This window comes from Myxocyprinus asiaticus, chromosome 12 (genome assembly GCF_019703515.2).
Source record: "Myxocyprinus asiaticus isolate MX2 ecotype Aquarium Trade chromosome 12, UBuf_Myxa_2, whole genome shotgun sequence".
NCBI classification, from domain to species: domain Eukaryota; kingdom Metazoa; phylum Chordata; class Actinopteri; order Cypriniformes; family Catostomidae; genus Myxocyprinus; species Myxocyprinus asiaticus.
Window position 1 is genome coordinate 14,097,759 of NC_059355.1, and position 17,896 is coordinate 14,115,654.

At 35.8% G+C, this 17,896-nt stretch overlaps 1 protein-coding gene across 1 annotated transcript in view; it reads right to left on the reverse strand.

Moving 5' to 3' along the window:
- Positions 1-345: 345 nt before the first annotated feature.
- Positions 346-17,896, reverse strand: part of LOC127448657 (plexin-A1-like) — a 204,745-nt gene continuing 187,194 nt past the window's right edge. Inside the window, exons 24-32 of the mRNA XM_051711354.1 lie at positions 12,031-12,177; positions 11,629-11,788; positions 10,334-10,437; positions 8,723-8,819; positions 8,195-8,385; positions 5,734-5,903; positions 5,423-5,635; positions 4,988-5,138; positions 346-2,848 (exon numbers count right to left, since the gene is read on the reverse strand). Coding sequence (XP_051567314.1) covers positions 2,753-2,848; positions 4,988-5,138; positions 5,423-5,635; positions 5,734-5,903; positions 8,195-8,385; positions 8,723-8,819; positions 10,334-10,437; positions 11,629-11,788; positions 12,031-12,177 — 1,329 coding nt within the window. The 3' untranslated portion in view covers positions 346-2,752. The remainder of the gene's footprint in view (positions 2,849-4,987; positions 5,139-5,422; positions 5,636-5,733; positions 5,904-8,194; positions 8,386-8,722; positions 8,820-10,333; positions 10,438-11,628; positions 11,789-12,030; positions 12,178-17,896) is intronic.

Consider the following 17,896-nt stretch of genomic DNA (forward strand, 5'->3'; position numbering starts at 1 on the left):
GGCATATTGTAACCAGACTTTTTTGTGGCATTGGCGCAGTAAAGGCTTCTTTCAGGCAACTCGACCATGCAGCTCATTTTTGTTGAAGTATCATCGTATTGTGCTCCTTGAAACAACCACACCGTCTTTTTCCAGAGTAGCCTGTATTTCTCCTGAGGTTACCTGTGGGTTTTTCTTTGTATTCTGAACAATTGCATGATCAGTCATATTTTCAAAATCAATGCCACAATTTCACAATTTCTGCCAGGGTATGCAAACTTTTGAGCACAACTGCATATATATATTTATATATATAATATTTGCTCTTGACATAAAGAATCACCAGAGATGTTTTAGCAAAACATGTTTAATCTCTCCTTAATGCGTGTTTATTTACAAGTATTAAATCTGCAAAATAATAATAATAATTAAAAATAAATAGTTACACAATGAACCAGCCAACTTATGACAGTCTGAGAGTTCTAATCGTGTTAAAATGTCTTTTGATATTTCAGTTTTCACACAATAAACATCTAGCTTCCTCTCTGAATCTATTTTGTGGTTTGAAGGAGCAACTTCACAATTTTTTTAATACATTTAGATTTGAATTTTTGTACCCATGCCTCGGTACGATTGTGTTAACCTTCATATATTTAACATATCTGAAGTTAAAGAAGATCCATTTCATGAAAAGTGTAGAAACCGTTTAAAAGGAGAGAGAACACAAATTTTCCAACTTGAAAGCAACCACAGCACCAAGTTCTAGACACATTTCAATCTGTAAAACCCCCAACAACAGCAACAAAATATAAATAACTTAAAACACAAATGTGAAATCTGAATTTTGTTTTACATGCAATAAGATGGGTATAAACACTGAAAGTCCTTGGGAAGTTTTCTTTCCATCAAACCCAAACATGAATATCAAGTTCTTTGCGTCCTAAACACATCTTTGTGGTCGTCAAAAGAGCAAAAGCAAGATCCTGAGTTGTTTATAATCTGTTTAAAAGCATGTTAAGGTAAACCCAACTGATTTGAAGGTAAATAATCAGTTTTTCCACATTTACACTGACCAAAAACACATGAATACTAATATAATTTCAGTCATGTCCAAATCAATCTTGTGTATTACAGCACTGGCTGTGAATCTTTAAATTTCCAATGTTTGTAAAAGGAAGATCATGTTTTAGATCAAATATAAATATTTCATCTAAAATTATTTGGTAAGAAGTCTCTGATTTGGGGTTTATTTTGCACTAATGACCATTTGACTGTTAATTATACCTTAATTAAACCTGCTTAGATGTATAACAGTTTAAAAAAGGGACATTCGAAATATGAATGTGTGCTCAAATACTTATTTAGTTTGATCAACTGGTCAAAAACATTGGAAGGGAACCATCAGAAACATGGAAGAGCGATAAAGATAACATACAGAAAGAGCGATTGATTTACTTTTCTCTTCTTGCATTTTTCAAACATTTAAACTTTTGTGCTGCTTTAATATTCGCTTGTTAATGACAATTCTCAGGTTCAGGAGGAAACAAACGGCTCACAGTCTGATTCCAGGCATGCATAAAAGTCCAAACATAATGTCTCCTCTTAAGACTGTTCAATGAATCCTGAGAGATAGATCATGATGACTTACATCCAACACATACAAGCAGGACTGCTTAGGATCGTCTCATTAACGAGAAAAGCCTCTATTTCTCGTTTCTGCTCATGCAGGCTGAAGTCATGATGAATTAGTTGTTTCCTCCCTCAGAAATACTGACTCACAGATCTCAAACTATTCACTCTCCTTTATTTAACTTGTTTATTGTGGATCGGTCTAAAAAAAACAGGTTTTTTTTCTTTTCTTCTAAAAGATAAGCCTAAGGGTGGGTGAATCTCAAGATGTCCATGCCAAGTTTGGTTTCTGAAATCGAGATTTCTTCCTGAGGGCCTCTCATTAAATTGTTATTAAAGCTTTGCAATAAAACCTCTTGAAATGTTTTCTCTGGCATGTTTGTTCTTGAATGTAGTCCATCATGCTATTTGTTTAAAACAACCAGCGCACATTCTAACTTAACTAAATATTTTTTGCATTAAACAACATTCAAATAAAACATGGCACAGGACATTTTTTTTGTGTGTGTGTGTGTGTGTGTGTGAAGTTTTTATCATTTTGTTCCATGCCAAATTCATCTTTGCCAACACTACCCTATTTAAATGATAAAACAGACATAATGTTAAGTTTGTGCAACTGTAAATGGAACACACATGTACATGAGATCCGGCCAGTCGCTCCTTGATTCTGTAAACTGTGCAAAATTAGCATTAACACAACTGTTAAAGAGAGCAGAGAGTGGGCAGTTCATAACATTTGTACAAAATAATAACAAAACAAACAAACAATAGTAAATACGCGTTCAATTTCGAGTATCCTTTGATCCCTTGCAATCACTGGCTTGTGACACGGTCACATGACTTCATGGAGGTCCTAAATGTCCTCATTGTGTCTTCAAAACACTAAATAGTATCTTTGTCCATTTGTGAAGACATCCACTGCAATCTACGTCACTCCGACAAATCATCAGAAAATCTAAATGAACACCACCAACATTCATCGTTGTGGTTTTGTCCTTGTGAAAAATCACACATACATTCACTGATGAGTGTGTAGTCCCGCTCTGCGGGCGCTCTAGTGTGCTACAGTCCACCACAGTGTGTGTCTGATGCAGGGAGTGTGTAGAGGCCATGTGTGTGTGCATTTGGCATGTTACAGTCCCGATCAGCTGGATAGAGCCATCGTGTCAATCACTTGCTCGAGTTTAGAGCGCAGTCTCTGTCTGCGCGACTGCTCGTCTCTCTCCAGCGCAGACAGGATCTACACAACGAGAACAAGAGAAATGAATGAACATTCACATGAGTGAAATTGTATCTGTGCTTTTAAAACAATGAAAATTCTGTCATCTTATCCTCTCCCTCAAGTCGTTCCAAAGCCAGTTGACTTTCTTTCTTCAGTGAAACACAAAAGGAGATTTTAGACAGATTGTTCATGCTGCTCTTTTCCATACAATGAAAGCAGATGTTGACCAGGAGCTTTAAAGCTCCAAAAAGCACCATAAAAACACCAGTGAAGTGTCATAAAAGTAGCCCATGACTTGTGCACTATATAATCACATGAGGATGCCTCTCACAAAAACATGCCAAGGAAATGTCTAGGTCCTATTTTACTCCAAAATCAAAAGAAACATAAGTAATTAAAAATTTTACATTGAAAATTAAGTCTATTTTTAAGACAATTGAGATTTTTTACATTGTAACATTATTTTCATGTCAGTAATGCATATTTTAACCCCAATTCTCAATACCGCAATGTGAAAAAAGATGGTCATTAAAATATTCTCATTAACAGATTGTGAAAAAAAGGTCATAAAGTTCTTCTTTTTACTACAACATGAAAAAAAAAAGCATTATGATATTCACATTACCGCAATACAAAAAAAGATGGTCATTATGATATTCTCATTACCGCAATGCAAAAAAGATGGTCATTATGATATTCTCATTACCACAATGCGAAAAAAGATGGTCATTAAGATACTCATTACCAGAATGTGAAAAGGTCATAAAGATATTCTTTTTACCACAACACGAAAAAAGCATTATGATACTCTCATACCCACAATGTGAAAAAAAGATGGTCATTATGATATTCTCATTACCGCAGTGTGAAAAAAAAAAGATAGTTGTTATTATATTCTCATTACCGCAATGTGAAAAAAGATGGTCATTAAGATATTCTCACTACCGGAGTGTGACAAAAGATGGTCATTATGATATTCCCATTACCGCAATGTAACAAAAAGATCATTATGATATTCTCATTACAGCAATGCGAGAAAAAAAAGGTGGTCATTATGATATTCTTGTTGCTGCAACACAAAAAAAAAAAAAAAAAAAAAAAAGATGGTCATTATGATATTCTCATTACCGGAATGCAAAAAAAGATAGTTGTTATTATATTCTCATTACCGGAATTTGAAAAAGATTGTCATAATAATATTAATACTGCAATACAAACAAACTGGTAATTATGAAATTCTCATTACCGCAATTTGAAAAATAAATAATAATAGAAAAAAAAAAAAAATTATATATAGAACTGTGAAGTATTTATACATCGTAGTAGTGCTTCCTTGGCACTGTCTTTAATTTTTGCTTATTTTAATTAAAAACAATCATTGTACATTAAAAAAAAAAATATCACAGTAATGTGAATCATCATTGAAAACAATGGGAATAATAAAAGTTGCGTTAATGAGAATTGGGGGGTAAATGTGCTTCAGTGTCCTGAAATTCAGTGCAACAATGCAAAAAATCTAAATGGTCGTAAATGTAGGTATCATTTTCTTCATGCAAAATATAATTTCATATTTTTTATTTGGAGTTAAAAATGACCAGGACATTTTCTTGACAGGTTTCATGAGAAACACCCGATGGCTTTGTCCCTGAAAATCTTCCCATACACTGCAGCTCTTAAATCTCATTTGCAGTTGCATATATTTTAACTTACTGCTTTATGATTGGTCTAGTTATAACTTCAGAACCAATGTTGATCGGTATCAAAATGTGTCTAAATGCAGCATTTTTTTAATTGAACGCAAGCAAAAATTAGATTTGAGAGCCGCAGGAGGGGAAGATTTTCAGGGAATAATGACTTAAATCTACCAGTAAGACTTGGAAAATAGTGTACAAGTCATATGGACTACATTTATGGTGCTTTTTGTTATTTTTGAAGCTCAACAGCATCAATCTCCATTCACTTTCATTGTATGGAAAAGAGTAACTTGGACATTCTGCTAAACATCTCCTTTTGTGTTCCACGGAATGATATAAGAATATAATATAGTATTTCTATGCAAACTATTCCTCAAGTTGAGAGTCATTTAGCTATCTGGCAAAGAGTTTATACAAAGAAAAACACAGGTTGTGTCTCTGTTGCATGTTTAAATGCACTCACCTCATCCTTATATTTAGTGATGTAGGAGAAGATCTCATGCAGCGCGCTCATACGGTTGAACTGATTTAAATGCATGCGTGACTGTTCAGCGAGATATGCACTCATATCCTGATCACTGATCGCCGGCATTCGCGAGATATCAGAGTAATACCTGGCAACACAGATCAATCAAATATTAACTGACGATGAAAAAGCAGAAAAAAACAGCGCAAAAATGAGTATGTAAATCCAAATATCTCCTTTTAGCAGTCCTAAGTAAAAATAAATCTTACTAAAAGACTTTTTTAAAAGGGGTCAACATTCTACACGTTTTCAACTTACAATGTTAGTCTTTTCTCACGTCATAAAAAGTAAATTTAGTTTTATATTTTCCACCCTGTCTTTGACACTCAGAATTAAAAAAAAAAAATTTGGATGCTGTTCTTTGTTATTTACCTCTCCACCCAGTTCTTGTAGTTGGGGATATCTTTTGCGTAGAGCAGCTTGTTGGAGGGTGAGTCTTTGCCCAGTTTGTGTTCTGATGTGGAGCAAGAGTCCATGAATGTCTGAGCGACCACAGACAAACACGCGTCTGTAATACTGTTCTTATGGATATCAAACACAAACTGAGGATTCTTAATCACGTTCACCCAAAACCTCAACGGCAAACTGCAAGAGCGAGAGAAAGGGGAATGACATGAGAATCAAAAATAGAAAGTAAACGTTATTTTGATTAGATCTGAGACGGCAAAAAAACACAAGCTCACCAGTTGCTCTTCCAGGTGTGTCTGACGTCTGGGTCTGATATCAAGTGTCTGTCGGCCTGTTCGTCTAAAAAGTCAAACATGTACTTAATGGCGAGAGGAAGTGCGCTGCCTCGGTGGGCCGTACTGAAGATAGTCTCAAACAGGTCATCTACAAACTTCTGCAGTGTACCCTGTGAAAGATGGTGTCACAAAACACAGACCTTAGTGATAATGAATTCTAAACACAATTTCAATCGGTGAAATAATTCCAAACTTTGGTCTTGAAATGGGTCAATAATAATTATTTTGACCAAGTAAGCGGTAAGAAGGGTTGCCTTTTATGTCCCAGGGGTTGATTTGTAATAAAACAAACAGATTTCAACTTTTTCTTTTTGTTATATGAAGGTCTCATTAAAACAGAATTGGAAACTTTTATTTTTTTTTAACCAGGTCTTCGTTTATTTTTGGTACTTTTAAATGCCTTTTTATGTAGATTTTGTTTTAGCCTTGTCCCAGACTTTCAATATTAACTATGAAGTAAACCAATTCAATGTTTACGGTGTAAAAATAATTTCTATCAATTTTTCAAAGATTATGACTGTTCCACAGTTGAGGCATCATTTCCTCCACACCAAATAATTTTGCCCTTAATAAATGTTTTTTTTTTTTAAGTTAGTGTACTTGTTAACCAAGTGGACAAGTGTCTGAAGAGCATGCTTGAGATGAAAAAATGAAGCCGTCATTTCCAAATCAAGCTGTAGTTTTGCAAATTACACAAAAAGTGTGAAAATATTATTTGATTGTGTGTATTCAGGACACATAAAATGTTAGGTTTGAAATTAACCTTAGCAAAAGAAAGGAGTTGAAAAAGTCATTTCTATCAGTGTTACGGGTGTGACAATTCGCTCTCACAATGATTCGATTACGATTCTCTACCTAACAATTACAATGCATCGTGAAATCTGAAACCAGTAATTACAGATGAAATGTCATGTGTGATCCAGGTTTTAATCGAGCAGGGTCATAGAATGAAAAACCGTCTACAGTATTAGTAGCATGTACAGGTGTTAACACAGGATGTGGTAACCATTAGTTCCCTGTTTATTTTGGGATAGGGAAAGAGGCCCCAGGCAGCTAAATGGAGACGACTCTGCTTGACAAGCCCGTTCCAAGAATTAAATCACATTTTCATGCAGGACAGTCTGCAGCATACACTGCAAAAGATAATTTATTTTTTTTATCTTTTTGCGGCTGCTGCATGTCATTGTGTCATCACAGGTGACTGTAATCAACTGGTTAGTACCCTTCAGAAGTCTCAAATCACCTCCTATTCTGTGACATTCATTATAAAGAGAATGAATGAATGAGTGTTTTCATTCACAGCCAATGACTGCCCACCAGTCACATTTATTTAAGCCAAGTTCTATTTGTGATTAAACAGTTTTATGGTGAAATGACACATTTTATGGAGATACAAAAGCAATATTAACATAATATATATCATAATCAGGAAAGAAGGCAACAACAATGAACTTACATTGGTCAAATTGATACAAACCATTTTGAATAATGACACAAAGCCAAACTATCTACCCATCCAATTTATCTTATGTAGGATCGCGTGGTGAACATGGCTGCATAAACGTTCTTTACTTCAGTGTGTGCTTTCTTTCCCTTTATTCTCGCAAGCTCCGCTCCATGTCTGTTGCAAGAAGGTTCGTGTAATATGAGATGGACACATTGGGTATTAATATATAATGATATTAGATTCTTAAATTTTGCAATCGATGCATCAAAATTTCTTTGATAGATCGATGCAAGTACTCGCGAGGCATCGATGCATTTTCCCACTCCTAATCAATGTCGTTTCCAACCACGGACTAAAAACGAAACGTTTTCATTACGGTTCGTTCTGAGCAGAAACAGTATTTTTCCGCTCCGGTTCTGGTGTTTTGCAGCCTCCTTTCCAAATGGCAACTGGTTAGTTCCGGTTAATAATATTCTTTTTAAAATGACAGTACTCTGTGCTAAGGGTGGGTGATATACAAGTTGCAGTGTTTCCAGATTTTACAAGAGAAACAAGCTCAAAATAAAGGACAAAATAAGCAAGAATAAGCTATTAAATGTTTTCCTATGTGTTTCCTTTGTGTAGTCATTCACACACAAAGGTCAACACTAACTATCTAAAGACATCAGCGGAGAAAATCAGATTTGTGCTTAAAAGTGAGGCAATTAATTGAACAGTGTGTTGTGCTGGTCAAGACTGAGAATATAAGCAACAGATATTGTACCACTATACAAAGTACTCCTGGTTTGTGGAATGCATCAAAATGAGAAAAAAAAAAAAAAAGCCTTTCTATTTGCTTATCACTACTATCTTCTTCCATATAGCGAAAGTACTATATTATATGAAGTGATATACTAGCATACTGCACACTTGACAGTGTTCGTTGAATACTGCCTACTGTTTGTTTCTTCTCACCTTGGTGGCGAGCAGGCGTGTCAGGTAGATCTCAGAGACCATCTTACTGCCGCGATCTCCCTCTCGCTGGTCTGGGTGATCGTGGTTTTTCACCAGGTGCCAGAGTTTGGTTCCGCTCTCCAGGTCTGGTGTGATCATGGGCGTTCGAGAGCGAAGACTGTCCGGACTGCTTGCCGTTCTCAGCATACTCTCTATTCGGTGCGAGAAACAACTTTCATTCGATTCTGTTTTTGCTGCTCTTCTCTTTATTAACTTGAGATGCTTTGGTTGTACAGTTTTAGCACTACATTCATGCAAACAAACAACTATAATGAATAGAACTGGATGTCTCAGAGGGATTGGAGATAAATAGAAATGATAAATTAAGTGACATACAGATCAAGAAGAGAGAAATTCTTTTCAAACACTCCAGGAAATAATGTGTCAAAACTAATTCTTTCCTTTCTTTTCATCTCTCATTCAGAAGACTGTGGACTGTATATCTGTCATCTCCTGTTTAGCTATCTGAGAGAGAGAGAGAGCTCTCACCATATCTGCTGAGGGATTTGGTGAATGTTGATGAGTTGGAGATGTTGTAGGCAGAGTTTTGCTTGGGGACTAATGCGATCACTGACCCATCTGTTACCTAGACGACAGAGAGTGAGACAGATTGACAATGACTGTGTATTACGACCACTTACACAAATGCATGAGACACTACCTATGACATTTGACCAAAAGGGATGAACAATGTCTCGGTGATCAAGTCAGTATCTGCCAAGATCAGCATTTTTAATTATCAATATCGGTCGATATAGATTAAATAAGATAGACCAGTATATATCGGACACAGATTTACAACTACAAAAACAATTTTGTAAACATAAACATGTCAAATTTTAATTTTGTAAAGAATATCATGTAAAATTCTACATTGTAAAATTGCCATTTATTTGTAAACATACACATGTAATCTTTATTGTTTGTAAAATCGCATTTTTTTGTTAATACGAACATCTATGATTCTAGTCTGTAAAAACTTATGTAAACAATAAATTTAACATTCCACATTGTAAAATTTAAATTAATTTGTAAACATAAGCATGTAAAATTCTTGTTTGTAAAATTTTATTTTTTATTAAATCACATATAAAATTCAATGTAAACATCTAGATTGAAAAATTTTAATTTATTTGTAAGTATTTGTCAAATTCTAGATTAAAACTATCTTGAAAACATGAACATGAAAAACTCTTCTTTGTAAATGTAATTTTTAAAATAAATATTCTACACTGTAAAATTTCATTTTGTTATCTATATGTAACATTTTTGATTTTAAAATTTACATTTATTTGTAAACATGAACATGTAAAAGTCTAGATAGTAAAACTGCTATCTTGAAAACATGAAAAAAAATATATAAAAATTTTACACTGTAAAATTGTCATTTTGTAAACAAGATTTGTAAAATTGAAATGTATTTGTAAATACGAATGTAAAATTCTAGACTATGAAATTGACATTTTTTTATTAACACTAACAGGTTAAATTCTAGAATGTGAAAGTTGTCTTTTGGTAAATATGTAAAATTTGAAATGTATTTGTAAACATGAACATGTTAAATTTTAGATGGTAAAACAGCAATCTTGAAAACATGAATGTAGAATTCTTATTTGTAAAATGTTATTTTTGTTCAAACGTGAACGTAAAATTACAGATTGTAAAATTGTCATTTTGCAAACAACTGTATATTTTGTAATTACAAATTTGTAATTTGTCAACATTGTAAAATTCTAGAATTTAAAACTGCAATCTTAAAAACATTGTCATTTTAAATCCTACATTAGAGCTAATTTAGTGAACACTATTTTTTTTTTATTAAAAGAATGGACAAACTATAAATCATGTCAGTTATCAGCCATAAAATAAATAAATTATCAGCTACCTGTATCAGCTTAATGTCTCCATCAGTGTAACTACTGACTAACATTGCATTTGTGGTTATGTTTTGTGAGGTGTTTCTATGGTTACCTGCCCGTGTGCTAGATGTTAAAATGCTTCAATTGTTACCTAGTGACATGTTGAGGGGTTGCCATGGTTACCAGGCCACGGGGTGTAGAGGTGTTGCTATATAAACTTGGAAGGTGTTGCAGCAGTTACCTGATAGTGTGCCAGTGTGTTGAGTCGTTTCCAATCGTTGTCAATCTTCGTGGTGACGTCCTCATCCTGAAGAATGATTCGAGCCAAACGACCCTGACGCCACTCTGATCACACAAATATTCATAAAACAATACAGAGATCAGCCATTTCACCCACCTGAATTAAATATTGAAGTATGGAGAGCTAATCTAGACACTTTAACTGATCAGGTTACATCCCTGCTGGAAAAAAAAAACCTTCTAATGGTAACTGGTTTTACATGGTTTCTAGCTGGTTCATACTGGTTATGGTATTAAAGGCATAATTCACTTCTATGGAAAGAATCATTAATGGAATCATCTAGAGGAATCAGAACCACAAACGTTAAATTCCTTTGAGGTGCTTTTAGCTGGTCAGCTGGTCTACCAGCTGGTGGGGTCGAGGTCACCCTGGAAGACCATGTTGTTCAAGCTGGTTTAACACTTTGTACCAGCTACAAACCAGCTAGCATGTTCCAAAAACCAGCCTGACCATATTAAGCTAGCACGACCTGGTCTTTCCAGCAGGTATGTGCATCAGTTTCATTACGAGGTCCATGTCTCCACCTTTGGGTTGTTAAAATTATTTGTAAACATGAACATGTAAATGTCTAGTTTGTAAAACTGTTATTTTTTGTAAACATGAACATGTAAAATTCCAGACTGTAAAATTGTCATTTTGTACATATAATGTAATCTAGATCATAAAATGTACATTTATTTTTAAACATGTACAAGTAAAATTCTAGATTGAAATTTTTCAATTTATATGTAAACATGCAAAAAATTAATCAATTAAATGAATTTATCATCTAAAAATGATAGATTATAAAACCATAATCTTGAAAACATGAACATGTAAAATTCGTATTAAAATGTTTTTTTTTTGTAAAACATGGAACATTCTAGATTGTACAATTGTCATATTAAACATGAATATGTAAAATTGTAGATCATAAAATTGAAATGTATTTTTAAACATGCAAAAGTAAAATTCTAGATTGTGAAATATAAATAAAACAGTAAACTTGCACATGTACAATTCTAGATTGTAAAACTATAATCTTGAAAACATGAACGTAAAATTCTATATATTTCTTTTTAATTGTAAATTGTTGTAAACATGAACATAAAATTCTTGTTAATAAATTATTATTATTTTTTGTGGTAAACACAACCATGTGATTGTAGAATTGTTATTTTGTAAACAATAATATGCAAAACTATCATTCAACTATAATTTTTTGTAAACATGAACATAAAATTCTAGTTTCATACCGAGGTCCATGTCTCCAACTTTGGGTCGTTGTGAGTATGGTGTGCCTTTAAAAAGAGCGTCCAGTATTTTCTCTTTGACCTGCGTGATGGTGTCGCAGTTCAGGCATTTAACGGTCACCTCCGCGGCATTCTCATTCTCCGGGTTCACACAGTGGAGCGTCTGCAGACAGATATAATAAATCTGTTCATTTCGTTATAAATAAGAGTAACCGAATTAAATTATTCAAACATGCAATATGAACAAAACACTATCAAGTGAAAATCAACAAATATTTAGATGTTTAGATGTTAACACCAGATGTAAACAGAGTACAAGTGGCATCAGTGCATGAAAGCAACACCGAAACTGATCTCAAAACAGCAGTTATTGTTTGAGTTAGTGTAGAACTGGATAATACTGACCAGAGTTTTGTAGTCGATCTGTTGTCGGATCAGTTTGTCCTCGCTGAGGGAGTATCGGGCCTCGCCGGTGATTGAGTCTATAGGGCCCTTCTCCATCTGCTGCTTTATAGCACAATACAGCATGAACAGAGGCTCACCTGCACACTCCTAAACACACATGGAACAGAAAATGGAAAGAGTTCAGGTCACTAAGTCCACATACTCAAAAACCACTTGTATGTTTAAAAGTCACTCTGTTTGTGTCCTCTATTTGTCTTTGAGATATATCTTGAGATATATCTCAAGATGGCGCCGAGTATGGCTGCTGCGTTGTGAGCTCCAACACAACATTGCAGTTTTTTGGTTTGTTTTTTTACATTTTGTTTTTTGTCTTGGATATTGCCTGCCTTATTGTATATGATAGACAAACACTTTTGGACATTGGTTCTGCAATTGCACACCAAAAACTGGACTTCCAATTCCTCACTGCCGACCCGCTGTTTACAAACATGCCAGCGGAGCCCTTTGTCTGGGCTGCCCGGCCGCGGAAACGCAGAGGGAAAAGGGGAAATAGAGCTGGCGTTCTCATCAGAGTAAGATGTCGTGCAAATCGACCCCCGCTACCCAGTATTCTACTGGCAAATGTCCAGTCTCTGGATAATAAGCTCTGCGAGCTGAGAGCATGGATCTGTTTCCAATGAGAGATGAGGGACTGCTGCATTATCTGCCTTTCAGAAACTTGAATGTCTGCTGAGATTCCAGATTCAGCCATCGAACCTGCGGGGTTCTCCGTGCACCAAGCGGACAGAGCGAAAGACCTCTCAGGTAAAAGCAGAGGTGGTGGTGTAATAAAAAAAAAAAAAGGGAATAAAAACTCCGTCGTGAACACCGCTGCCTCTCTCCTGGATGAGCTAAATATTTTTTATGCTCGTTTCGAGGGAAATAACACCGCCCTTGCGGAAAGAGCTCTCGCGGCCGAAGCTACAGAGGTTAGTTCACTCTCCGTCTCTGCAGCGGATGTAACACGATCCTCCCTACGGGTGAATATCCGTAAAGCCGCGGGTCCAGACGGCATTCCGGTCCACGTCAAAGCATGCGCGAACCAACTGGCTGGTGTTTTTATGGACATTTTCAACCTTTCCCTCTCCTTGTCTGTAGTCCCCACATGCTTCAAAATGTCCACCATTGTGCCTGTACCAAAGCAATCCAAAATCACTTGCTTAAATGACTGGCATCCTGTTGCTCTGACCCCCATCATCAGCAAATGCTTTGAGAGGCTAATCAGAGATTACATCTGCTCTGTGCTGCCTGCCTCACTGGACTCACTGCAGTTTGCTTACCACAACAACCGCTCCACTGATGATGCCATTGCATCTACACTACACACTGCTCTCTCCCACCTGGAAAAAAGGAACACTTATGTTAGAATGCTGTTTGTAGACTACAGCTCAGCATTCAACACCATAGTGCCCTCCAAGCTTGATGTGAAACTCCAGGCTCTGGGCTTAAACAGCTCACTGTGCAGCTGGATCCTGGACTTCCTGTCAAGCTGACACCAGGTGGTTAGAATGGGCAGCAACATCTCATCACTGACCCTCAACACTGGAGCCCCGCAGGGCTGTGTTCTCAGCCCACTCTTGTATTCCTTGTACATACATGACTGTGTGGCAACACAGCTCCAGTGCCATCATTAAGTTTGCTGATGATACGACAGTGGTAGGTCTGATCACTGACAATGATAAAACAGCCTACAGAGAGGAGGTGCACACTCTGACACGCTGGTGTCAGGAGCACAACCTCTCCCTCAACGTCAGCAAGACCAAGGAGCTTGTGGTGGACTTCAGGAGAAAAGACAGAGAACACAGCCCCATCACCATCAATGGAGCACCAGTGGAGAGAGTCAGCAGCTTCAAGTTCCTCGGTGTCCACATCACAGAGGAACTCACATGGTCCATCCACACTGAGGCCATTGTGAAGAAGGCTCAGCGCCTCAGCGACAGTTCTTTTCTGCTCCCTATGGCTCAGTATCTAGCCTGCTCAGTGCATCCACATGAGAGCTAACAAACTCATTGACCATTTATACACAGACACTAATTGCAATTTAAAAAGCCACAGGTGTGGGAAATTAACCTTTAATTGCCATTTAAACCTGTGTGTGTCACCTTGTGTGTCTGTAACAAGGCCAAACATTCAAGGGTATGTAAACTTTTGATCAGGGCCATTTGGGTGATTTCTGTAACCATTATGATTTAAAAAGGAGCCAAACAACTATGTGATAATAAATGGCTTCATATGATCACTATCCTTAAATAAAAGACATTTTTGCATGATCAGTCATATTTTCAAAATCAATGCCAAAATTCCACAATTTCTGAAAATGTCTCAAAAAACTTTTGAGCACAACTGTATGTGCAGGGTGTATTCAAAAGGCTGTGTACCAATTTTGAGAATTGAAAGGGGTTTTATAATAAGTGAAGTTTTTGCTGATATTCTCTGGAACTGAATCTAGACTGCTTTTCCATTTCTTTTTTGGATAAACTTGTGAACTGTTTTTGAATTGTCAGTTGACATTTTGAATAGTCTTTTTGAAGTCATTCAAGTTTGTCCAATTTTTGTCATGCACAGCTGGTGAAATTTGGCATATAAAGACAATACATTTTTGGGTGTGGCCCATAAGGACTACCTGTACAAAATTCTGTGAACACAGCATCCATGGTTTGTAAAACTTGGATACATATAGATCAGGACAATTTGAGCACACATCCCAACTTTCGTAAAATTTGGGTGCAAGGGTGTACTATAACTAAAAATAATCGCCATAACTGCACAACTGTGTATTCAAGTATGTTTTCCAGCACACATCTGTGTCCACAGTTTCTATTCTTCCAATTTTAGTAATCATGGTCATTTTCTACAATTCTCCCATAAGATTAAACCCAGTAATTGCCATTTGTAGCTGTATTTTTACTCGTCTATCTGTTGATTTGAAGAGCGATCCAGTGAAGTGTCATCACAGACTCTCAACTCATCAACAGTTTTCACATCCTGAGAGAAAGACAACCATTTTAAACTGCACCATTCGACCACCATAGCCAAGAAATGAGTAGGAAAGACCCAAATCAGATGGATTTTCCCATTTCGAAGAAAGTCATAGAGAAGGTGATTGCAGTCACTTAAGTAACCTCACCTAAAGAACATTGCAGAAAATCAATCTATTCAATCTATTAACCTGGTAATGTTTTAAAAAGTGAATCTACTCCTACAGCAATAAACAAGACAAACAGAAAGCTTGGGCAACTCCAAAGAGTATCAGGCGTGTCAAAACAGCTGTTAAGATGTGGAAATGAGTCACGGGGCGAGTGAACAGACCCGAGGCGAACAGACAAGTATGTGAGAGTGCGACTGACAGTTAATAGAAGGGTAACGAGTGTGGAGGAGAGACGGAGAATCTCTTAAATGTCTTACAGCCAATCAAACACCTCCCTCACAGTTTACCTCAGTCTCTTCCTCCCACACACACTCTCTCACAGCAGAACACAAGAATTACACTTGATATTGTATTACCATAAGAATCAGAAGATTCATTGATGATCATACAAAATTTCTGAATTAAAGCATCATTTTGGTGATTAAGTATTTAGTTGGAAAGTTAGAATTGTAATGGACTGTATGCAATGAATTACAAGAATTTAAAATTACATTCTTTTGTGCATTAACTGTGTCCTTGTTGCATCTAAAAATCATGATGCTTCTGCGCAAGATGCTGAAAAAACAGCGAGGCACAGAGCAATGGACGTCCATCTAGCGTAGGTTTACTTAGTAAAACAATGGTTTTAAAACAAAAGTTTCAGGGCCCTAGTTTAAGAGTGCCAAGCACAGCTCTATGCTTTAAGTAATATGTGCAAAGTCAGTGGGAAAGGCCATGAACTCTTAGTATTTTCATGTAAGCATGTGCTAAATCTAGAAGCAAGTGGGTTTGGCGAAATTGCACACACAAAGTGATAATGGGCTGGGCGAGTGCAATTTAATTCTGAGATTTTTGTCCATTTGTTTCACTACCTGTGTCCTATTATATAGTCCATTCCCTGTCAGCATCAGCAATATAAACAAAGACAAAACGTTCATAAGAAGTTGGTAGTGTAAATGGACTATGCAATGAATTAGAAGAACAGGAATATGGACTTGCGTTCTTTTGTGCAATAACTGTGTCCTTGTTTAATTATATGACAGTGACATGCTCCTTTTATACTCATGGAAAATGTGGTTCTCGTCAGAATTTGGATGCACGCTCCGTTAAATTATAGTGAATGTAAGTATTATTAATAATTTTCATCTACTGACACAAATCATGGCTAATATTAATAGTGATTGTATCGGTACGCACTTCACCAGTCGATTTTGAAAAAAATTTATTTGCCGAAACATTAAAAAAAAAAATGTAACAAAAATATTTCTACATTGAAATTAAACTTCAAATGATACAAAAATATAACCAAATTATATTCAAATCGGTAAAACAAATCATACTAAATCCAAACATTTTACCCTCTCCAACTTCTTTCACTGACCCCTTTCACGGTGATTTTAAAATCACTATGACAACAGGTGGAAAATACCAACATAAATTAGATCATAAATACAATTGTAAATATAAACATAATAGTAATAATAATACAATAATAACAACAACAATAATAAAAAAGAACAGCTGTTTAACAGAAGGGCCTCTTCGATATAGGGTGTTATTTTGCTGGAAAATGTGTAAGTGTTCCTAAGCAGAAATTTTCATAATCAATGAATTAGGTTAACATGAATTCAAAATAGATTTTTTTTTTAAATGATAGAATTGATAACATTTATAACATTAACTTGATATATATATTAACTTGTAATATACAGATGCATGGTCTTACTGTAAACGTGTCATCAGTGCATGTCGTTTAAAGGAAAAAAGTAGTGTGTTTCATACTCTTTTATCAAAATTTTAAAACTTTCTCCAAGTCTGAAATGACTTTTCACCAATTTTATCATCCAGTAAGTAAAAATCGTATGCCTGATCACATTAACAAACTGTGCAGGACGAGTTATGTGCCAATGTTTAAGTCATGGCGTACATAATTTCCCAAGCAATATACTTTTTCACTCTGAAATATGTCACATTACGGATGTTGCTTTTGAAATACAATGTGGTCATGACTCATTAATTCATATATTAATTACACCATATAAGAGTTTAAAAAGTGTAAAAAAAAAAAATAAAAAAAAAAGCTCAAACAGGCACCCTTGACTCTCAAAAGAGTCACTCGCTGGGATCCGTAGAGCAACGGTGTGGCCCCTTCATATGCTGTCCTGCCTCTCTGGACTCATTAGTACTGGGGTTAATTAAACATACAGCTGTTAACGAGCAGCACGAGACGACACACAAACAGCCTGATAGACAGAACACCTCTGCATTCCACACTCATATTAGGACCGGAGGGACTGAGTATGTTTGCAGTTATGGAAACGACTTTATATTAAATTTTGTAAAAGGTTTCCCTGGGCGAAAAATAAAGTATACCTGTCTATGCTGCTACAGTATGTACTGTATCTGAATTAGATAAAGATGTGGCCAAGAGCAAACTAAACTTACAAAACCTTGGTTTTGTCTAACAGATAAAGTCTGGTCTAGTTTGCAACTTATTCTTATTTAATTACAGTTCGCTTTGTTTTTACGTGCAGTAGAATGACAGAAGATATTAAGCATTTAGGTAAGTATATAGAGAAATCTTGCAAAAATTTGTGAGGTTTATGCCTAAAACAAGAGAAAACTGTTCACCAATGGGATAAGAGAAATAAACTTGTTTTCCCTTTGAATCAAGTTTTTTTTTTCCCATTGGCAAACATT